The sequence below is a fragment of the Pelophylax lessonae genome (genome assembly GCF_965119305.1).
Source record: "Pelophylax lessonae genome assembly, chromosome: 2".
NCBI lineage: Eukaryota > Metazoa > Chordata > Amphibia > Anura > Ranidae > Pelophylax > Pelophylax lessonae.
Genome location: NC_138769.1, coordinates 578,406,248 through 578,431,165, shown reverse-complemented (window position 1 = coordinate 578,431,165; position 24,918 = coordinate 578,406,248). Strand labels below are relative to the sequence as shown.

Here is a 24,918-nt window from a genome sequence, read left to right as displayed (position 1 = left end):
CTCCCACACTCCAAAGACAATGGCCCTAGGTATGTGTATGTATGTGATTTAGGGACCTGACTGTAAGCTCCTTGTGCACAGGGACTGATGTGAATGTACAATATATATGTAAAGCACTGTGTAAATTGATGGTGCTATATTAAATACCTGTAATCTATAAATAATAACCTTCCAGGGACAGTGGCCAGGTATGATATAGCCTTAGAGTCCTTTAACATGGGCTTTCCACCCGGCGGACTCCGTTTTGCTCAGCGGGGATCGATCCGCTGAGCTGGCAAATGACAGCTCCATCTACACTTACTTTGCAGAGACCGCGCTGTCCGATCCCCGCTCTCCCCTATGGGAGATCGGATGAAAATGGACCGCCTGTCCGTTTTCATGCAATCCAATTCTCCAGACGGATGGAAAATAGGGTTTCCATCCCTCTGGATTTCACGCACCACATCCGATTAGGTGTCAGCGGAGATCTCACCGCCCCATAGGGGTGCATGGAGCATCCGATCAGTTCCCCCGCAAAAATTGACAGGTGGACCTGATCAGAAAGCCCGTGTGAAAGGGGCCTTAGATAGTTACAGTACGTTGGTTCAGTGTAGCTATGTAGAAATTTACCATGCCTGGAATTTCTCTTTTAAAATGCATGCTTGTCCCAGCTGAGTGTCTTTATCTGGACTATGCAAACATCTCAATTTGCAGCTCTATCCCAGGAAAAATTAAGCCTGGAAATCCATTCCAGCAGGTCTAAGATTGATTCCCCATAGATGTAGGATTGTTTTCTTATATGTTACTAGGTGGATGAGACTTCAATCATCTCCTTTCTATAGTACATAGGTAGGTCTATGTGTACTTAGGTATAGGTAGCTTGTGTGGACAGGCGTTTGTATCAAATGCAGCTTTTCCCATTCAGTCGCAAAAGCTTGCATTCAAATGTAAAATACAATGTTTTACAAGGCTGTATGTGAAGTGCTTTGCAATCCAAATGCACCTAAATAGGACCTACTACAACTAAAGAAACGCAACACAAAGTAGGTCAAAGGCAATCTCTGCACTGTTAATCTGCTCTAATAACCTGTGTTTGAAGAACATTTAAAGTGGTTGTAAAGGCAGAAGTTTTTTTTTTTTTTTACCTTCAGTAAGGTAAAACACCTTCTGCATGCAGCTCACCCCGCAGCCCTCCCCATATACATACCTGAGCCTGATCTCAATCCAGGGATGTGTATGAAAGCCGAGGCTCTCTCCTCTCTCTCCCTCCTTATTGGCTCCTGATTCCTGATACGGCTGTATGATCGCACCCACACACATACTCCCAAACACACAGTGAAAGCTGCATGTTTAACCTTCTTAGCGGTATTCCCGAGTGTGGCTCGGGTTAAATTTCAGAGCCAAAAGCCGTAACCCCGAGCCACACTCAGGGTACCGCCAGAAGCATCGCTGGATCCTGTAAAAGAGGTTACTTACCTTGTCATCGGGATCCAGCGATGTATCTCAGCGGTATGCGGCAGCGGATCTTCCTCCCAATCCTCTCCGTGCCCCGGCTTCCGTCTCCTGCGACGTGACGTTCGCAGGGGGATGGAACCGGTGGCAAATTCAAATGTAAAACACACCAAACACACTAATACCATTCAAAATAAAATAAATTCACATTACATTGCCCCCAGTGCCCTTTCCTGCAGTTTTACTGTACTATATATATATATATATATACATACATACATACTTTAACTTATTTATAGTTTTTCATTATGTTATAATTTATGATTTTGTGTCTCAAACTTTATCATAGCCGAGATGTTATAAAGAAGAACGCACAGTAAAAAAAAAAAAATATGTAAATAGTTGGTTTGGGCTGCTCATTCTCAAGAATTACATGCAAAATAATGGTACCGCTTTCAGCACCTAAAATCCGAAAGAATCATACCGCCAGGGAGGTTAAGGAGGTTCTGTGATTGGCCATTAACTCATTTAGAAGCAATCAATTTCTTTTATAATTGATCCCTCCTTATGTAAAAACTTGATCTAGAGACGACAACCCACTCGATTGATATGACACACACAGGGAAGTGGATTTCAATCAATTATTGGATATTATGATTATAAGTTATCATCTCTTAGCATCTCTGTTTTGACCAAGCAGTCTCATAATCTGATGGATCAAAATACAATCACATTCATTAACAAAGTTTCTCAGTGCAGCACCATCAATAACTTTCTGCCCTGGACGATCAACTCAGTTTGATCGAATCTGATCCAAAAAGAGTTTAGATTGATTGCAGGGGAAGTAATAGCTATTCGTTTGCTGATTCGATCATTTTGATGGATCACAGATTGATTGAATAATATAATCGAAGCCTACATGGCCACATTTAGACATTGGTTGATGTACTTAAACTGGAGAGTGCAAAATCTGGTCAGCTTCTAACATCAGCTTGTTCGATTAAGCCTTGACAAAAAAATGTGGAAGCTGATTGGTTTCTGTGCAGAGCTTCTACAGATTTTGTACTTTCCAGTTTTAGTAAATCAACCCCATTAGCTGCTGAATTTATATTTGCAAAGTTGGACTTTTCTTGTAAAGGTTTAAGTGGTTGTAAACAGTTACCTATACCCAGTGAAGTGACTGGTCTCGAGTGATACACAGAGGGGAAATAAATCCTCCTACATAGCACTTAGTGCTTTGTAGAGAGAAAGGTAAACACTATAAAAAATATATGCGTTGTTCATATTTTATGCTAACTACATTAAGCTTGGTCCTGCTCCTCCCACTTTCCCCTGGCCAGCTGTTCCTTTTCCTGTTTTACACCAATTCTTGTTCAAAGGACAAAGTACTTTTGAAGGAGGTAGAACATACGTCCTTTATTGAATGCGTCCTTTAATATATGTCCTAAAGGACAAATATTGTCCATTAACCTCCTTAGCGGTATTCCCGAGTGTGGCTCGGGGTGAATTTTCAGAGCCATTAGCGGTAACCCCAAGCCACACTCGGGGTACCGCTAGGGAGATCGATGGATCCTGTAAGAGAGGTTACTTACCGTATATACTCGAGTATAAGCCGACTTTTTCAGCACATTTTTTGTGCTGAAAAAGCACCCCCTCGGCTTATACTCGAGTGAGCAAAAAAACGAAAGTGGAGAAATGCCAGGAACGTTTAGGAATGACCGGGAATAACTGTGTATCTCACCCCGACCCTCCCGGCCCGCATCCGCCGCCGTTAATATGATAATACTGTATGCTGGAATGACATGACCCGCCGCTTGACTCCTCTGTAGCAGAGGAGTGGAGGAGACAGTCAGTGGAGAGTCAGTGGATGAGCTGCGCCCGCACGTCACACTGTGGGAGGAGCCAGTGCTGGCAGCCGCGCTGCTGAAGAAGAAGTGAAGAAGCTGCCCGGGCCGGGAGCGGGAGGCACTGAGGGAACCGTTACCCACACCTGCCAACATCTGCAGATCAGCAGCATCCAGCACCCCAAGGTTCCTCAATAATTATATTTAATAGTTTATTTTACAGTATATATTTTTATTTATTTATTACCGGTACTTATGGTTGACCTGGGTTGAGGGGGGGGGAGGCCTAATGTGCTGTAATGTACAGTGTAATGTGCTGTAATGTACTTTGTAATGTGCTGTAATGTACAGTGTAATGTGCCAGTAGCTGCTGCATTTCCCACCCTAGGCTTATACTCGAGTCAATCATTTTTCCCATTTTTTTGTGGTAAAATTAGGGGCCTCGGCTTATATTCGGGTCGGCTTATACTCGAGTATATACGGTACCTTGTCACCGGGATCCCGCAATGTGTCCCTGAAGCATACTGCGGCCGGATCTTCCGCCCGATGCCCGATGTGAGCCCCGGCTTCCGTCTCCTGCGACGTGACGCTCGCAGGGGGTGGAACCGGCAACAAATTCAAATAGTAAAACACACAAACACACTGATACATTACAAAATAAAATAAATTCACAGTAGTTTGCCCCCCAGTGCCCTTTCCTGCAGTTTTACTGTACTTTATATATATATATATATGTATACATATATATATATGTGTGTGTGTATACATATATATATATATGCACACACACACACACACATATATATATATAATATGTATACCTATATATATATATATATATATATATATATATATATATATATATATATATATATATATATATATATGTGTGTGTGTGTATATATATATATATATATATATATATATATATATATATATATATATATACATACATACATACATACTTTAACTTATTTATAGTTATTTATTATATTATAATTTATGATTTGGTGTTTCAAACTTTATCATACCTGAGATGTTATAAAGAAGAACGCACAGTAAAAAAAAAAAAAATCATATGTAAACAGTTGGTTTGGGCTGCTCGTTCTTAAGAATTACATGCAAAATAATGGTACCGCTTTCAGTACCTAAAATCGGAAACAATCATACCGCCAGGGAGGTTAATGAATGTGTACAGCAAACCTGCTCTGATACTCACCTTTGCTGTCAATCCAGCATTCTTCACTGTGTTAGGTGCTACAAAGCCTTGCTTCTTATTATGTCCCCACCAGTTTCTCTTCAGCCTGCGCACTGTGGCCTTATCAATTCCTATAGGTAGTTGTACTTTTCCTTCCTGGAGTCCTGCAGAGTACGGCTCTCCCCATAGGACTAAATGGAGGTGCTGCATGCACGTGCTATATGAATAGGACCCATCCAGAAAATCGCTGGATCAAGGAACAAGGTGAGCATTGGACTCAGCAAACAGCTGCATTTATTAAAAAGACAACCTATACCAAAGGTACAGTTGTCCTCTAGGAACAACTCAAGAACAAGAATGTGATCAGTGGTTGCTTATGGCTTTTGGCCTCCATAGTATTTTGCCGAGTTACTCAAAAATGGTGTGTCCAGTCTTTGGGGTCTAAATTCTCAAATCTGCACAAATGCATATTTCAAACCATTCCCCTGATCAACAAGTCACTTTAAGGGCCGGTTCACACCACATGCGGTCCAGTGTGCTTTTCTCTTCATCAGAAACGCATGGACAGTAGGTGATTTGGTTTGCAATGGCATCGTTCACACCAGTGCAGTCAGCTGCAGTGCATTCCAGTTCCAGAAAAAAAGAGGATGCTGCATTTTTGCTGCACTGAACTGTACTGGAATGCGGTAAAACGCACCAAAAACTCACTGAATTGCACCTAAATACACCAAAAAAACACACATGTCCCTATTTAAGGTGAACAAAAAAAAAAGAAAGGGAAAAATGTACTGGATAGCATCCACACATCTGAAATGCATTCAGACTGAGTTTCTATGGTGTGAAATGGCCCTAAGGGCGGATCATACATGCACTTCCCACAGTGCAAACTCCCAATCCCAATATACTCAAAGATGAAAATTCTTTCTATTCTCCGGAGCAATGTCTGAAAAACAAAAAAACGGTTGTGTTCACGCTCTGGGTCCTGGCTGGTTTCTTGGCTCCCCCTAGGATACATGGCATAGTTGGCATCGCTCCCAGAATAACAGGAAGGGCACTTCCTCCTCGTGTGCTTATGCCCGCCTGATTGGAAGTTCCGCAGGAGGTAGGACACAATTTTCAATGTCAGAAAATTTCCCTGAGCATCTTCAGGGTCAATCCAAAACTATTACAGGCAAAATGAGAAAAAGTTGGAGATTATCAGAGATTAAAAGGGTTGATTTTATTAGAATATTCAGATGTAATAACAATGCCTGGCTAGAAATATTCAATAGTTAGAATTTTTAAACGGAGCTTTCAATTGTGTTATTTTTTTCCACAGCAAAATACAACATTAGTGCCCTCGTCACCATAGCAACCAAAACGTTTCTTCGATATGACAAGCTGCAGAATCTAATGGACAGCATCAGGAGTTTTTACCCTACTGTAAACATCATTATAGCCGATGACAGTGAAACACCCCAGAAAGTTGAAGGTGCCCATGTGGAACAGTACATCATGCCGTTTGGAAAGGTACACCATTTATTTATTTATTTATTTATTACAGGTACATATATAGCACTTTACATATATGTATATTGTACATTCACATCAGTCCCTGACCTTAAGGAGTTTACAATCTAAGGTCCCTAACTCACATTCATACATACAGTACCTTTAAAAAGTATTCATTCCCCTTGACATTTTGCACATTTTGTCATGGTAAAATCAAAAATGCAAATGTATTTTATTGGAATTTTTATGTGATAGACTGATACAAAGGGCCTAATTCAGTATAAGTTTGGAGTAGAGCTGCTCACTTCTCCAGAAATAACTCCAGCCTAAACTCATTAGCATCCTAATTAGGTAAGTGGCTTGAGTTAAACCTTCAACTAGGTGCTTTAGTGAATTCGGAGTTGGAGTTAACTTAGGCTGATTTCGAGTTTGGAGTTAACCAAAATCCCTTTGTGTTTTTCATAAAAGGAAATTTGTCTATTCTGAATCACTATTACACAGCAATGTCATCTATTATGGTTTATTTTAATTTTAAGGTATAGTTATGTATCTTATGTGTTTTAACCTTTAGATTTACTAATAGCAGACTACACAGCTGTCTAATTAGCAATCTTCATTCTTTATTCATCTGAAACTTTCAGGCATATCTGATTGTATTCAGCACTTTGGTGTAGTGGGCTAAGCTCATAGACAAAGATTGCTAGGTCATGAGTTCAAGGCCCAACCATGTTAACACCTTAAGTGTCATTATTTTTTTTGGCCATATAGTAATACATTGGCTACATCACCTAAAATTGCATGTCAATGGCCATGTATATTCAAGAAACAAACATGCATATGTGCAGGGTGCAATTGCCAAGTTTCAGTATTTATTTACAGCTGTCTAAAATTTAAGGAGGTGATGGCACACTTGGGATTTGAACTCATGCTCTCAGTGTTTATAGACAGGAACACTAACCACTAAACCATTGAGCTGAGCATGATTACCCCTGGAATATTTATTCCCATGTTTCAATAGTTAACCACTTCCTTACAGGGCAGTTACACCCCCTTCCTGCCCAGGCCAATTTTCAGCTTTTTATACTGTTGCATTTTGAATGACAATTTCGCGGTCATGCAACCTTGTACCTAACACAAATGTATGACATTATTTTCACACAAATATTGCTTTCTTTTGGTGGTATTTGATCACTGCAAGGTTTTTTTTTTTTTATTGGCAAAAAGAAGACCTAAATGTTTGACCCCTAAAAAAATGTGTTTTTGTTTATGTAATAAAATTTGGTAAATCAATATGTTTTTGGTTGCACTGACGAGCATTGATGAGGCTGCGCTGGCAGGCACTGATGAGACACTAATATGCAGCACTGATCGACACTGATAGGCGGCACTGATATGCAGCATTGATGGGCATTGATAGGTGGCAATGATTGGCACTGGTGGGCAGCACTAATAGATGGTAATGATGGGCAGCACTGATGAGGAGGGCACTAACAGGTTCCCTGAGCACTGATTGGCATCAGTGGTGGCATGGGTGGGCATCCCTGGTGGCTCTAGTGGCATGCCCCAAGGGTCTGCACTGGTAATCAATGCTCTGATTACAAGCACAGACCCCCACACACACACTTACTTTGCATATGAATGCCATTTCTTCACAGCTGAAAGTGGCCCTCACCATGATTAGCCAGTTGATTGTGACCACTTGCTGGAAAGTGTGCAAGCCAATTCGGTGTCATTTCTGGTCCAGGGCAAACGCCAATGTGCCATTTGCAATTTATTGTAAAGAGATTTTGCTTTATTTTAAAAATGGCGCACACAGACAACTAAAATGTATTGGAAATGTTTTACCTAAGCCAGTGATGGTAACCCTTAACCCCCCCCCCCCCTAGATGTTTTTGCCCTACATTTCCCATAATGCTCATGTACTGTGCAGTGTAGGTGAGCATCATGGAAAATGTTACAAAACACCTGTGCTGCCAAGGTTCATCATCACTGACCTAGGCCAACTAAAAAGGTGAGTGAGCGCTGCAGCAATCTTTTATTTAGTAATCATTTTTAGTGATTTTTTATTAAATGTTTTAGTTACATTCATCCACAGAGGCTGAATGGAAATTTTGTATTATTCCTTAATTTATATATATTTTTAGCTAAATATATACATACACACTTTAATTATTTCTTACAATTTAGCCCCCCCACACACTCCCCCCCCCACACCCACACACACTCCTCCCCCCCCCACACACACACACACACACACTCCCTCCCCACACCCACACACACTCCTCCCCCCCACACACACACTCCCCCCCCCCACACACACACACACTCCCCCCCACACACACACGCTCCTCCCCCCCACACACACACACTCCTCCCCCCCACACACACTCCTCCCCCCCCACACACACACACACACTCCTCCCCCACACACACACACACACACTCCTCCCCCCCCACACACACACACACACACACACTCCTCCCCCCCACACATACACACACACTCCTCCCCCCACACACTCCTCCCCCCCACCCCCACAAACTCCTCCCACACACACAAACTCCTCCCCCACATACACACACAAACCCCTTCCCCCCCACACACACACACACCTCCCCCCCACACACACACACACCTCCCCCCACACACACACGCCCCCCCCCCCCCCACACACACACTCCTCCCCCCCCCACACACACTCCCCCCCACACACACACACACACTCCCCCCCCCCACACACACACACACACCCCCACACACACACCCCCACACACACACACACACACACTCCTCCCCACCACATACACGCATTCCTCCCCCCCACACACACACACACTCCTCCCACCCCACACATACACACACCCCACACACACACTCCTCCCCCCCCACACACACACACACTAATCCCCCCCCACACACACACACACACACACACTCCTCCCCCCCACACACACACACACACACACCTCCCCCCCCCCAAACACACACCCCACCCCCCCATACACACCCATACACACTTCACTGGAGTACAGGGAGAAACCCTACCCATGTTCATACTGTACTGCCATTGCACACACACAAAAAATATAAGAAATGGATTACATTCAATAGACACAAAAGATATCTGAATTACATCCAGACAAATATGAAGAAAAGAAAACAAAAAAACAGGAGCTGTGTACAAATGAATAAGCTTTATTGAACATGTATAAAACATCAGTAATCACTCAAGCAGGCATGTGAAATGTCCCCCCCCCCCCAAAACCCCCAAATCAAGTATTTTTTATTCAAATTACAGTGCAAAGATACAACATATGATGGATAGATAGAGCTTACAATATCCAAAAGTCAAGCAAAATAAGTTGTAGACACCTTAGTATTAAGCATAAAACATACCCAACATACTTTTATGTTTATTGTTTGCATGAGCCTGCCTTTCCATTTAAATACAATCAAATCAGTAGAACATACAGCTACACAGAGGCATGAAAATAAAACAAAAACACATGTATAGAGTACATAAAGACACACTTTGCAAAAACTATACAAAACATTTAGAGCATGAAAAGTATTCATCCACCAAAATACACTTACTGCAATATAGGTCCTTAGGCATGCCAGCAAACCCCCCCCCACCCCCAAAAGCAAATTCGGACATAAAGACACGTGGCTCTGCTGCCAGAAGCCAAATGAGCTGCTCTTATACATCCCTTTATATAACCTTGGTTAAACTACACCCACCCAGTATAGGAAATGCCCAGCAAAGTAATTAATTGGGTCTGTTGGGTCCTAAACCAAAATCACCAGTTCACTAATGAATGAGTGTTTGGCTGGCCATACTTGATCCAAGTTTCGTACAAGTCAACACACATAAGAAATGCTTTCAATAATCTTAGCATGAGCACAAAGTGGCTTTTTCATTTAGACTAATGGGCCATACACACTATAAGATTTTCTGAAGACTTTTTCCTTTAGATTTACCAAAACCAGATAATATGAGGTCAAACCTAAACACTTTCAATTTGTATGCAATCTGGCAGGCCCTTGCACTACATAGAAAAGGTAAATCTGAAGGAAAAAGTCTTCAGAAAATCTTCTAGCGTGTATGGCCCTTTAGGCTGGCCATACATGTTCAATTGTTGTTGTACAAATTTCTAAAAGATTAACCAAAAACCACATAGCCATATTAAAGCCAGAGAAAAACCTACACAGGCGCAGGGAAAACATGCAAACTCCAGGCAGGTAGTGTTGTGGTTGGGATTCCAACCAGCGACCCATGCTTACATATATTTTTTTTTTCCTTGGCATGTTTTCAGCTTTAGTATTTTCATAGATCCAATGTACTTCATTGTGTTTGGCCAAGAATGTGTTTTGTAGAAGTATAAATGTTAGAGAAAAATACTGTTGGATTTCTGGATTTTATTTTAAGTATCTGGCACAACTTTAAAGAGACACCGGGGTTATATACTGAAGGCAGATAGACTGTTTACTTTGCGAGGGAAGTTGCACTTTGCAAGGAAATTTCCCCCAGAGCTTAGTGAATGAGGTGAAGCTCTGCTCACTTCCATTATCTAATCATGGCCAATCAAGACACTATTTGTTTTTTTTTGTTTTTTTTTTTTAATTTTCCTTGCATGTGTTTGGGTATTTGCAAAGTAAACTTTCACCATATTCACTAAACGTTGGGGAAAATTAATTTGAAAAGTGAAACTTCCCTTGAAAAGTAAACAGCCTATTTTCCCTTTAAAAAAGCAACCCAACTGTTACCGTGCCCATGCAGGCAATATGACAGTGTCTCTGGAATGGGCTCAACCAAACTTACCTTACCAATGATTACCTTGTCAGCAGTCCATGGAAGTGGTGACGCCAGTCCTCCAGTCATGTGACAGTGTGCAGGCCAAACTAATGACTGCTAGTCCCAGGCACTATCATGTGAAGGAGGTCATATGCTTCTCCATAAACTGAAACTGAAGTGCTGGATGATGTGACAATATTAGGACAGCTGCAAAGGAAGGAACAGCTGAAAAATACCTATAAAGGGACTATGGAGAGGGGGTCTTTTCCAGTGACACTATCATTTCAAAGTGTCCATTTAAAATGGAACTTTACCCATAACAACTTTATAGAAAAGAAATAAAATAATGTTCTTTAGCAAGGAGCACACATTCCACAATATTTTATATAGCTATACATATATTGCAAAAGGGTCTAGCCTGAAATAATCTAGCAGGACATCATTTTTGTTTTACTAAAGTTCCAATTTAAAGTGGTTGTAAAGCCACATTGTTTTCTTAATGGAATCCTCTGTGTTCCATTAGGTTATGTGCCCCACTGTATGTGCTTTATAAAAAATATGTAGATGTATACTTTATTTCAGAGCGCCGCTCAGCGCTCACGTGACCGCCCGCCGCTGTCTTCTCCGATCTGAGAACCACAGCGGGAGGGGCTGAGAGACCCCGCTGATGTCAGCCGGAGGAGAGCGGCAGGCGGTCACCTGAGCGCCGAGGGGCGCCCTGAAATAAGGTATGAATTACATATTTTTTACAAAGCACATACAGTGGGGAACATAACTTAATGGAACAAAGGGCATTCCATTAAGTAAAAAGGGGGCTTTCCACATTAAAGTCAAAAAATTAAGTTCTAGATCACTTCAGGCTGGCCCATTTTGCAGGTATATACAGTGAGGAACATAAGTTAATGGAACAAAGGGCATTCCATTAAGTAAAAAAGTGGCTTTCCACTTTAAAGTAAAAAAATTAAGTTCTAGATCACTTCAGGCTGGCCCATGTTGCAGGTATATACAGTGAGGAACATAAGTTAATGGAACACAGGGTATTCCATTAACAAAGCACAGTAATTATAGCAGCAGGAGGGGAGGGGTGGGCAGGGAGAGGTGGAGAGAGGAGAGACAGCAGGCTAACAGAGGCACGTAATCTGACCACGGTATCAGGGGCTCAGCAGCCATGATAAACCGTGGTCAGTTTACAGAGGAGAGAGCAGCAACAAACAGGATCAACCAGGTATTTTAGATTATACAAAGGGACAAATTACATAGCACAAGCACTGTGCTGTTATTCATGCTATAAAGGAACAGGATCATTTTTTCTTTTTAGGGCTACAACCACTTTAAGTAAAAATAGTGTGAAGAAAATTTCAGACATCAGAATGGAGGGAGAAGGATAGAGAAAAGCTAAGGCATCAAAAGCTTTAGATCATCTTTATTGGCTCCCCAAAAAGAAACAGCAAAGAAAAAAAAAATAACTGAAAGAGGTTTTACCAATTCTCTTCTGACCATAAAATAAAGTTGGAAAATACAGTGCCCCCTGAAAATAAGACAATAAATATTAACCTTTAGTGCTTTACTAACCTCTGCAGTAGTGAGAAAGACCCGCCAGCAGAAGAAACTTCTGGCCCTGTCAATTTATTGGTTCTCCTCTATGCTCTGAGGTTTCTCCTATCAGCCCCAAATTAATACAGGACATAGTGGTGGCATAAAGGACAGTGGAGTGCAGTAGAGGGGCAGGAATTCAACACTCCTGCAAATTTTGGATCTTCAGCCCCTAGTTTTTTTTTTTTTTATACTACATATATCAGTGGCCCTGGTAGCAAGACATGTGAGTATTCAGTTTCTTCTTTGATGGGGGGACTGTATTTCACACCTTTATTTTAGTCAGAGAAGTGTGTTTTTTTTTTTTTTTCAAAGATCTTTTTATTGAGAAGTGTGTTTTTTAAAGAACATTTGTACCTTTAACTTGCATCTTCACTAGGTGACTTCTCTGTGCAGTTCTATGCATTCAGATGCATGTAAAGTGCATTTTTACATGTATTTGAATTGAGCTTACATTCATCCTGAAAGGCGGGCTTTCCAGAAACTGCCATTAAATTGCAGTTTTAAAAACTCATCATACAAAAACACATAGATAAAAACTGCAGAAAAGAAAACACCAAACTCTCCATGTGTTTCAATGCTGTTTATAGCAAGCCTAAAAATCTGAGGTGTATATGGTCTTGAAGGACTAACTGTTTGTTTAGGCTGTTCTCTTTTATGTCCGAACTGCCCAGCTATTGCATGCTGGTCACACATAACAACAATAACTAAAACGTGTGACATTTCGAGGCATGCAAAGCTATAAAGTGCTAGTGTTGGTGGAATAAATGTTTATAGAGTTCATATGTAACAGCATAAGGCTAACAGTAGTGCTATTTTCTCTCCATAAACACAGCACAACAAACTGCTGGTATGTCATGATTGCTGGATGTAAAGCTTATCATATTTCTTTGTACTTTATAGCCATTCAATATTTAAAGTGGTTGTAAACCTCAGATATGAAATATGAACAAAGCATATCCCTCTATAGTGAGTACTTTTAAGTGATTGTAAACTCTAATTTTTTCTATTTTAAAATAACAAACATGTTATACTTACCTTCCCTGTGTAGTGGTTTTGTACAGAGCAGCCTGGATCCTCCTCTTTTGGGTCCCTTTTTGGTGCTCTTGGACCCTCCTGCTGAGTGCCCCCACAGCAAGCAGCTTGCTATGGCGGCACCCCGAGCAGAGCTGCAGCTCTGTGTGTCCATTCAGACAGGGACGTCCCAGCCCTGCCACCTCTCTCTCCTCATTGGCTCACTGAGTGATTGATTGACAGCAGCGGGTGCCAATGGTGCCCCACTGCTGTCTCAGCCAATCAGGAGGGAGAGTCCCGTACAGCCGAGTCTCTCATGCAGCATCGCTGGATTGAGATTGGCGCAGGTAAGTATTAAAGGCGCTGATGGGGACTGCTGCTCACAGACGGTTTTTTATCCTAATGCAAAGAATGCATTAAGATAAAAAGCCTTCTGCATTTATAACCTCTTTAAGAGCAGTGAGTGTAATTTCTGTCTGATGTTTATTTCCTCTGCTTTCAGCATAAATCATTTCTGACAACTTTCCCTGGTGACAGAGAAGGGACCTCCAGCTCATTGATAGCCTCAAATCTGTTCCTGTGTGCTGTGTCAAGGGGGGGGGTGTCCCTTCCCTTTCTTCCCTTCCCTTTCTTCCCTTCCCTTTCTTCCCTCCCCTTCCCTTTCCTCCTCTCCTCTCCTGTTCCCTCCCGTTCCCTTGCCTCCCCTCCCATTCCCTTCCCTCCCCTCCCTCCCCTCCAATCAGCTCTCAGAGCTCTCCTCACTGAGCTCTGCAGTGTGTAACATTAGCTCTCCACCCCCTTTTTTCTAAACTCTCAGACAAGCTTTAAGGTGTAGCACTTTCAACAGATGTAGAGAAAATAAGACTGCAGATAGACAGGTACAACCTTATTTCATCTCTGTGTACCACACGAGGCCAGTCACTTTACTGAGTATAGGTAAGGGTTACAACCACTTTAAGTAAAAGGAGGAAAGTAGAGAGTCCGCAACACCAGTAAAAAACAATGGCTTCAAAATAGATTTTTCTAGACCAGCTTCATAAATGTGTTTGTCCTTAATTTGTTTTATACCAAGCATACAGCTTGTAGAGAAAAATGTGGTACTTAGATGTGGTATAGTAATACATAGATCATGCAACAAAAGCAGATCTTTGACCAGTTTGTAATGTCTGCTGTACTCTCCTATTATTCGTTTACATATCCCCTCAATTAGTCATACGTTGGCAAAAGAGTGAAAATTTGATTCTGCAATGTCTTCCGCTTTGCTGTCCATTATGTTATATTTCATGGCGCCACCTTGTGTATATTATCATAACTGCAATCATACAATGCAAAAGTCAGATTTTACATTTTGCTAGTGGTTAATATGTTTCCTTACTATGATATTTTATTATGTGTATATACAAAGAATGTGAATCTGGCCTGTTTGCACAGAACATATCCATCATATACATCTTTTAAAGTAATACACTACGTTATGGTGGGTAACTGCTCTTTTCTCAATAAAAGCCTTTGGACAACACAGGCTGCAGATGAAAAAATTCCAGTCAACAAGAAAAATTAATCACTAAACTGCCAATGCTGTCTTGGAATTCTTGCCACTCAGCTCAAAGTGGATCTATCATTATAATTACCAGATAAGCTTAATTTTTGTATTTGAGAATGCATGCTCTTTTTCTTTTTTCTTGTTGTAAATTTTGAAAAAAAAATTTCAGTAAATACAGAATTGAAAAAAAAAAAAAACCCAGATAAGTAGAGCACCTCTCATATATAAAACATTCAAGGACAACTGCTCCCATTTAAGTGAGAAAGTGAAAATTTTCCAAAAACTGTATTTGACTAAAATGGTGCAGTTGAAATGTATTCCGTTCACACATGTGGGGATACAGGCCCTTGCCACGTGAGGTGGCAGTGGGTAGTTCTTATACCAAAAACCAAATGGGATGCATTTTTATTGACTTGATTAATGATTATTCAGGAAATATCGATATGAAAAATTATTGTAGATTGTGCCCTTTGAGTCAGGTCAAGGGACATACATTTTATGTGTTTGTTTCTCAATGATTACCAAGTTCTAACAATGTATTTTGACTGTATTTTAAACTCTGACCACTTTTAGAATATACATACTTGCTGTGGTTATTAAAACCAGCCTCATGCAGTTTAAAGGAGAAGTATAGTCAAAGCTCATTTGGCTGTACTTCTCCCATGGATCACAGGAGTGCACTTATTTTGGCTGAGGTGACAGAGCCGGTTCAGGATCTAAAAAGTATCCTGACCATATGATTGGGAACCATTCCTCGACTGGCAGCAAACGTCTGAGCGCCTGAGCCAGCTGCTCTCCTCCACAGTGAGCGCGGGGGGGGGGGGGGGGGCGAGGGGGGAGCAGAGAGCTGGAGAACACTGACAGTCCCCTGCTTTCTGCTCACAGAATACTGAGGACTGAGTGATCAGCGGCCTTTAACCACTCAGTTCTCAATACAGAGCCGCCGGTGAACAGATGCAGCATTGGATTGATGCGGCATCCACCTAGGTGAGTATATTTTTTATCTAAATCCCGAACTTCTCTTTCAAGTCATTTGCTTACTTTACGTCTTATTATTTTAGAATGTATCTCTAATAGGAATCAGATCTCTTCAGACGAATAGCATTCTTATACTGATTTTTATTGTTTCAAGGGTTGGTTTGCTGGTAGAAATCTGGCCATCTCGCAAGTGTCCACAAAGTACGTCCTGTGGGTTGATGATGATTTTATATTTTGTTCACAAACCAAGATTGAGAAACTGGTTGAAGTTCTAGAGAAGACAAGCCTGGATGTAGTGAGTAGCCTCAATACTTTGCATGCCTTATGTTGATATATTGGTACAATCAATATCTTATATTGTATAATAATGTCTTATTATGAAAATTATAGTAAAATTAGAGTTTTAGATACATGCCTTCACATGCCTTCACACAAAAAGCATGATTATCTAATTATCTAATTTGTTCTTATACGTTAGCCAAGAGTTATGTGATTGATGACATGAATATCAGCCTGGGGCAGTATCGGCTTCATGCATGACAACTTGAGAAACATGATTGTGCTGCCTATAGCAATCAATTATATATAATTGAAATTTGAATGTAAATGGTTACTCTGGACACTAATCCCCTCTGTCACTCTTTCCTGTACCAGGTTGGTGGTGCTGTGAGGGAAATTACAGGATATACTACAACATATCGACAGAAGATTAATATCGAAACAGGTGGCAAAGAAGGTGACTGCCTTAAGATGAATCAGGGTTTTCACCATGTCATTGAGGGATTTCCCAACTGCGTGGTGGCCGATGGAGTAGTGAACTTCTTCTTGGGACGAACAGAAAAATTGAGGAAAGCTGGTTTCGACCCACGGTTGTCAAGAGTTGCTCATTTAGGTAAGATGAAGTACCTCAGTTAATAGGCAACCAACAAATGAAGTTCACATTCAGATTTGCTCATCACACATACACACTGAAAACAAAGTGTTGGGTGGAGTTCAAGTATCCTAGCAGAATAGTTGTCTAGTTACTAATATGCAATGAGGGAGATTTAATAAAGCTGGTGCACTCAGAATCTGGTGCAGCTGTGCATGGTAGCCAATCCGCTTCTAATTTCAGCTTGTTCACTTAAAGTTGGAGCAGACTCTTTTTTTTTTTTGGCACTTGTACCTACAGGTAACCATATAATAGGGCTTACCTGTAGGTACAGTGAATATCTCCTAAATCTGCACGGTTTAGGAGATATTCACACTGCATGCAGACGGTGATATCACCGACCCAAGAACTCTGAAGGGACGGTATACCCGTTCCGTCCCTTCAGAGCTCCGTGCAATGGTCCATTACTTCCACGCGATGAGTGACGTCATCGCAACGCAGCCAATCAGACAACCGGAGGACGTTAACCCAGAAGGTAGACTGGGTGAAGATGGAAGCGCCTGTCAGCAGTGAAAGCGCAGCACTTTAGGGCTTCGTTCTAAGGTAAGTGTTTCATAATGTGCTAGTATGCGATGCATACTAGCACATCATGCCTTTACCTTGCAGGGTTTAAAAAAAAAAGTTGGTGCGGTTTACTATCGCTTCAAGCTATGGCAATAAAACCTAGAAGCTGATTGGTTTCTATGCAGAGTTGTAACTTATTTTTCACTCACCAGCTTTAGTAAATAACCCCCCAATGAGTACCTCCTTGTTACCTACTTTAAGCGGTAATTCATGTGTATGCATTGGGAAATACTTGATGCCAATGTCAGGATGCTGCAGTAGATCTAAACCAAATCTTTTAAAACCCACAAGCTTAACATGTTAATGTTATTTCAAAACATGCTTTCAATCTTTATAAAGATTGATGTTGTCATAAAGGTCCTTGTTATTAGGGGACTCCTGGTAAAAAATTATCAACTTTATCTCAGTTGCGCCCTTGCACTGTCACCCTGCCACTTAGGGGCTGAGTTACCAAAATTTATCACTGTCAGAAAGACGGATCATAGCAATGATGTGCAGCTGGCACTAAAGCAAGTGCATGTAGACCGGAAATGGCTGAAAGAGACTGGAGGAAATCTGCAGCACCAATATGTAAAAGAAAAAGATGAAACAAAATAAAAACAGTATTTTATTATTACAAAAGCAGGGCAATTGTTTATAAGGGTTAACTTCTACATCTTAAAATGAGTCACTGGGATCAAAAGTCTAACAGGATAGACTCTTGTAGATTTGATAACACTTTGGCTTGTTATAACTTCTGGACCTCCGTCAGGAAAGTCTTTCACCAACCCTCACAGCTATAGTACACTTAAGGGCCCATTTTCACCACTTGCAATACAGGAAACAAGTGTTTTCCACATCGCATCAGAACGTGTCTGCCTTCTATAGACAAGCGTGGGTGCCATTCATTTTTAATGGCAACCCATGCACCTAGTAAATGTACATGTGTTTGCAGTCACTAAAACACATGATGTTGCAGTACCATGTTGTTTGGTACAGCGTGATTTCAAAAATCGTGCCTGCCATACTTTTTGCGTGTTTCTGTTTGTTTTGCAGCCCATGGAAATGAATGGTAAGGCACAAAAAACATGCTCATTATAGTATGAATGTAGTGGTTTCACCATTAGAGAGTCAGTTGTCAATCTGCCAACATCCCCAAATCAGGTTAAACCGAAAATTCCCCCATAGGAGTGGGGATTTTTCAGGCAGGCATAACACCGATATAAAGAGTAAAAAATATACAATTTTATTTGCATCATATTAAAATTGCTAGCATTGATATATAAAAATTTGAATAAAGCTGCACTAACAAAAATATATATAAAAATGAGCAGCTAACACCACAACTGACATAAATTGTTATAGATAAAGTGCATTACAAAGTGCAGCGCTGTGTGGGAAAATAAATAAATAATTATCTTAACACCAATAAATATACTCTTGTGTTACTGATGAGTGTGAAAATGTCCATACAGAGAGACATGAACTGAGATAATACAAAAAGATGGATATGATGAAGAAGTCCAATTAGTGAACTGTAAGTCCTCCAAAATTCTGCAAAACATCCAGTGAAACTGAGTGAAGAGCCAACACCCACAGGGAAGGGATAAAGATGTGTGCTCACCAGATTCTGTGGACCCAGGTGCCTTACAGCAAGAGGGTCAAACATGCATGATACTAATCCACATCTCCCACATTCTGGGGGGATCCAGATGACAGGTGTCACATAAATGATGATAAATCACTAAGGACAGATGACTGGGATTTCCAGACAATCCACATTCCATGTAAAAAATGGAGACACCCACATAGTGTAATGCTGCTTAATAAAAATGCCATTTATTGATAGTGGAGGTACTTACAAACATCCAAAAAGCAAAGGTAGTACATAGGTGCCGTGGAAAACGATGGCGGTTGACAGAAATGTAAGCCCCTTGACCGGTTTCTTTTGAGTAGACTTTCTCAAAAGGGAATAGCCAGCCATGGAATTGTGGATGCTAAAAATGGTAGAAAAAATTAATTGAATAAGCAAGAGTGTATTGAGCAGACAATCTATTGTCATATATCATATAGATACATGATTCTCCAAGTGAGCAAAATTACCTTATCGTATTGGTAATAGATCTCAGGGGGAAGTAAAGAAAGATGCAGAGGGAATGTATCTGCCCACAGTATTGTAAAGCTCTTAAATTGAATCCGGTCCCATATGTCCCCGATAGACAGTCCCCCGTGAGCAACTAGAAATGGGCCAGAGGAAAATTAAATAACGGTAAATCCTGTCTAAGTTGAGCCAACAAAGGATCAACCTATAAAAAAGTATTTACCCCGTCTTCCTCTGACCGTGATGTTCACTCTCCTCTTGCCCGATGCCCGCGCATGCGCTCACCACATGGCCGCACAGTGCAGGCGCGGAAGTACATCCAATGGGATCAGTAGTGTTGTTCATTTCATTGTATTTGCCTTGGTTTTACTGATTATATATCAATACTAGCTATTTTAATATGATACAAATAAAATTTTACTCTCTTTATATGCCTGCCTGAAAAATCCCCACTTTTATGGGGCAATTTTTGGTTTAACCTTATCGTGAATGTGAATTGGAATCACTGCTGTCAGATGCCACCAGTTGTAGACTCTGATCAAGGAGAAATTGAGGGGGCTGCAGGGCTTGTGAATATACTATCGGAGTGCTCATCAGCGCCCTCACAGTTCATTCAGAACTACAAGCTGGAAGCTTCAGTGGCTGATGATAGTTGTAGTCTATTTATTCACAGGAAACTGAATGAATGACGGAGTCATGTTGGCGGAGCCCTGCATGGCCACATTGTTTTTGAATTGTGACAGCAGGTGCGGGGGAAAGATTGCCCTCCTGCTGTCACACTGAGGGGGATCAGGGGCAGAGGCTGCAGAAACTGCAACATGTTACATGTTCCACCCTAAATACTTGTGGAATATGTGGAACGCTGTACCCAAATAAATTGAAGTTACTTTAGCTGACAATTGCGTGGTCATGCAACGTTGTACCCAAACAAATTAATGTCCTTTTTTCCCACAAATAGAGCTTTTGGTGGTATTTGATCACTTCTTTTATTTTTTGCGCTAAAAACAAAAAAAAGAGCGTTAATTCTGGAAAAAATAGGGGGGGGGGGGCGCCGATACAGTTTCTAGCCAAGGGTGCTGGAGACCCTAGGTACGCCTCTGCAGATGAACACCTAGGGGAGATTTACTAATGCCGAAATGTGCAGAATCTGGTGCAGCTTTGCATAGAAACCAATCAGCTTCCTGGTTTTATTTTAAAAGCTTGATTAAACAAGCTAAAGATAGAAGCTGGTGGGCTTCCATGCACAGCTGCACCAGTATCTGAGTACTCCAGTTTAAGTAAATCTCCACCTATAGGAACTTTTTGATGTAATTTAACAATGCTGTAAGGCAGCTTTTTTCAATCAGGGTGCCTCGAGGTTTCTTTAGGGGTGCCTTGGCGAAATGCCTTTAAAATTGCCCAACAATTGTATACAAGCCAGCTGATGGATGAAGCCTGCCTTTTAGTTACACAAAGTCACAGGTTTTCATTGTGCACCATTACAAAATTCTATCTGCCAACCTCCTAACGACCAATGGCGTCATCAGTTGATAAAGTGGATGTCAGTCCCCTTCATAGCATCCTTGTTTGACCCTCCCCTGCACCTCTCCATCAACGTTGGGGGGGTCACATTAGCTGAGTGATGGAGGAAAACTGAGGGAGAAGAGAAAATTTGGAATACTAGTCAGTACCAGTTTGCAAAAGTGTATTTGTTTTAGAAGAATAAAAAGAATAAATCCCCTTCAACCTTGGGTGTCCTACTTGGACTTGTGGATGTTGCTGCATTATGTAAAACTATTAGTATCGTTTTTACATTTTAGAATGGGGTGCCTCCAGACTGTTCATAATTCTTAAAGGGTGCCTCAAGATTGTCCATAATTCTTAAATGGTGCCTCAAGATTGTCCATAATTCTTAAATGGTGCCTCAAGATTGTCCATAATTCTTGAAGGGTGCCTCAAGATTGTCCATAATTCTTAAAGGGTGCCTCAAGATTGTCCATAATTCTTAAAGGGTGCCTCAAGATTGTCCATAATTCTTAAATGGTGCCTCAAGATTGTCCATAATTCTTGAAGGGTGCCTCAAGATTGTCCATAATTCTTAAAGGGTGCCTTGACTGAAAAAATGTTGAGAAACACTGCTGTAAGGGATGAAATAAGCCCCCCCAAAAAATTGTATTTATCCATAAATCTGTTTGCCTGTTTAACTTCTGTGAATTATTTATTTTAGTTCTGTTAAGATAAAAAAAAAATCTTATGTCTGTTTAATTTTATGCAGAATTCTTTATCGACGGACTACGAGAATTACACGTTGGCTCGTGCGATGACGTCATTGTAGACCATGCTTCAAAAATTCACCTTCCTTGGTCTCAAACACAAACAGATAAGGAATATTTGAAATTCCGTTATCCCAAAACTTCCAATAGGAATAATATCCAACATGAGTTGTTTTACTTTAAAAATCGCTTCAAGTGCATGACTGGAAACTGAAAGAAAGATCCAAGTGCTGTCCAATGATCAAAAACAAGGAAATAATATGGAAGAAATTCTTTTTTTTTTTTTTTTTTTTTTATGGGCTGTGACTAGAGAAAACAGCTTTTCCTCAAATTACAATTGGGGGTGCTGCTTTCAAAATCATCCATCCTGGCTGTAGATTTTGTCACTACAGTCACATCAGTTAGGGGTAAAAAGTGAAAAAGAGGAATAATATTCTGCAAAGTTTAGGCAATAACATTTCATTTTGCAGATCATTTCAATTACACTGAAGATTCCAGTGTATCCTTGGCTGTATACCTCTTGGGAGTAGTGATAAAAAAAAGACTTGAATAATACCGTCTCAAGGTATCAAGTGATTTTTTTTTTTTAAACCATCATCTGTATCGCTTTTTGGAAGTGCAGTGGCAGATCACATGACATGTGACTGCTAAAGATGCTGCTGAATACATTAACAGGTGGATCACTGAAGAAGAAATAAGTGTAAAACATAACCTGCCTTGTCAGTGTACTTCTAAACAGCACACCACCTGCATGGAGTCTATATGCTTGTGTTTCTATTTGGACTATTTTTTTAGGACCAAAAAAAAAAAACTTTTTTACACCTCAGCAATACATGAACATTTCCCCATGTTATATCTGTTAAAACATGCTGCAAGTACAAAACAATGCCCGTTGATCTGTCAAAAATCCAGTGAGCTCCTAATCCTCTTTGGATTGCCTGAACATTGCTTCCTGCGTTCAGCTATTGCCACAGTGATACTACTTGGTTTAACGAACAGGCAAAAGCATGGGAACATCTCCGACAAAGAATCTTCTTTCTTTTTTTTTTTTTTTTACATAAAAAAAGGAATTTTTTTAATTTAGTTTATTTATTTTTCCCAGTACCCAAGTCAGGGACAATCGTTGTATCGAGGCCAATGGTACAGCAATCCCAGAATTACAAGCAGATTTTTCACTGCTGATTGTTGTAGATATAAAGACTTACCTGATTAATATCAGTCTAATTGCAAGTGTTTAAGAAGAAATTGCAGCTTTACGCCTGATAGGTAGGTAGTACAACAGCTTCAGAAACACTTTTCTGTTTGGTGCAAATTGATTCCTGTACAGAAATTGCAGTCGAGGCAATAGACTGTAAGATCTAGCAAAATACAAGGGTAAGGGATCAGTGTTCATTGCAAAGTGTTGCAGATTTTAGTAATCTTAACTGTTCAGCTAGTGCACTGACTTTCTCTGATATTTATACTTGACAAGTCCACATTTGAAGGTTTAAGTGTAATTATAGGGTACATCGAATTACTTTTTATTCCATTCACACACACCAGTTTCATGCACAAGTGCACAAGTAACCTGTTAAACCTCAAAAATAGTTTTGTTTTAGATGTTTTTGATTACATGTATGATAGCAGCACCTGCGGGAGGATCTGGGAATTGTGTCATATTCCTTCCTAGACTTGTGTAGTTTTGCTTGACGTGTATCATTGACTGTATATCAGTAGGATGAGTCCTCCCAAATCAATCATTTTGTTTCCATGGAGACAAGGGTAGGCACAAACCTGGGACTGGGTGACCACCTCCTGGATGATCAGGTTTTCTGAGAGCTGAACCCTATCTATGCCATTCTAAAGCCCCGTACACACGCAACGATTGTTGGCCGTGAATTTTCGGCCAACGTCCGATTGGCCGATTGTCGGGTAGTTAGTATGATGCTTCTGACAACCGACTGCGACTTTTCGGCCGAACAAAATCTGGTGTGCGTGCTATAAAATTTTTGTTGGCCGTCAACAGAACGGCCGATTGTTCTTCAGTCAGTACAGATTTCGGCAGACAAAAATGTGATGAGCAAGACTGGGCATGCTCAGAGAAGAAAAAACACACGAAATGTAAACCAGAACATGACATCACTTCTGAAGTTGTTTTTTGTTGGCCGATAAAATTAGTGTGCAGTCTAGAGCACATTTCAACCAACACAACAACACTGGACAAAAGACAGCCGATCGGTCGGCCAACAATCGTTGCGTGTGTACGAGGCTTAAGCTGAGTCTTTAGTTGGTCTTACCCAGCCAAGCTGTTGATTTAGGGTAAAGACACTAAATTAAATAGTTTACTAGTTTTGATAAAGAAAATACATTATGCAGTTTAATCTTTTACTGGCTGCAGCCGTTTCAGTCCAGGGAAAGCAAAACAAATCTGCCCAAACTTTGTGCCAGTTTTGTTTCATGGACAAAAAAAAGCCCTTCCTGGGCTTAGAAAGTCTAAAAAAAGATAGTATCATACTAACCTTCTAACTGAGGATACCATTAGTTGCAAGAATTGCATCCAGTAATTTGTAAAGAGGACCTAAACTGTGGAAGCTGTGCCCAAAAAAGCAGGCAGAGGGCCAGGGAAAGCTTAGTGCAAATGGTGCCGCTTAGGTACAGTTTCCAGACATTTGTTATAAGGCAGCAAAATGCCACTTCAGTTCAGGTCCACTGTCAGACTGTACATTATTTTTGCTTCCTCACTCTATAAAGCATTTACTACGTAACCATTCTTCCAGTAAAGAATAAAGAACACCTATATACTACAGAATTTTTTTTTCTCTTTCGTTCATTGGCGGACACAGCTCTTCATCTTCATGACCGTCGGGTTATACTGCCCCCTACAGGAGTAAGACACTAGGCCGAGAAAAAAAACCTGAGTACGCCTATGGGGCAGTCCATTGGGGTATACTCCCACTTCCTGCTATAGGTATTCAGTTTTTTTTCTGCCTAGTCAGGAGTAAGGACCTAGTTCCTTGCTGGGATCTCTGGTCCTGGCAATTCTTTCTTTATGAATGGAATTTTTTCCTTCTTTTATTTTTTCTTGTGTGAATCTACAATCAAGTGCCGGACTGGGCGACGCTCTGGATTATATAGATCCTTAGGGTCCCCCCAGTCCGGGCCAGCGAGTACTTGCAGATCACAGCTGCGCACTAGGTCTTCCGCAACAAAGCCGCACTGGATGG

General features: G+C 40.8%; 1 protein-coding gene across 1 annotated transcript in view; it reads left to right on the top strand.

Moving 5' to 3' along the window:
* The window catches only part of B4GALNT1 (beta-1,4-N-acetyl-galactosaminyltransferase 1), a 306,925-nt gene extending 284,923 nt beyond the window's left edge, over positions 1-22,002 (top strand). Inside the window, exons 9-12 of the mRNA XM_082244664.1 lie at positions 5,792-5,982; positions 16,043-16,183; positions 16,543-16,780; positions 21,718-22,002. Of these exons, the coding sequence (XP_082100790.1) occupies positions 5,792-5,982; positions 16,043-16,183; positions 16,543-16,780; positions 21,718-21,929 (782 nt within the window). The 3' untranslated portion in view covers positions 21,930-22,002. The remainder of the gene's footprint in view (positions 1-5,791; positions 5,983-16,042; positions 16,184-16,542; positions 16,781-21,717) is intronic.
* The last annotated feature ends 2,916 nt before the right edge of the window (positions 22,003-24,918 follow it).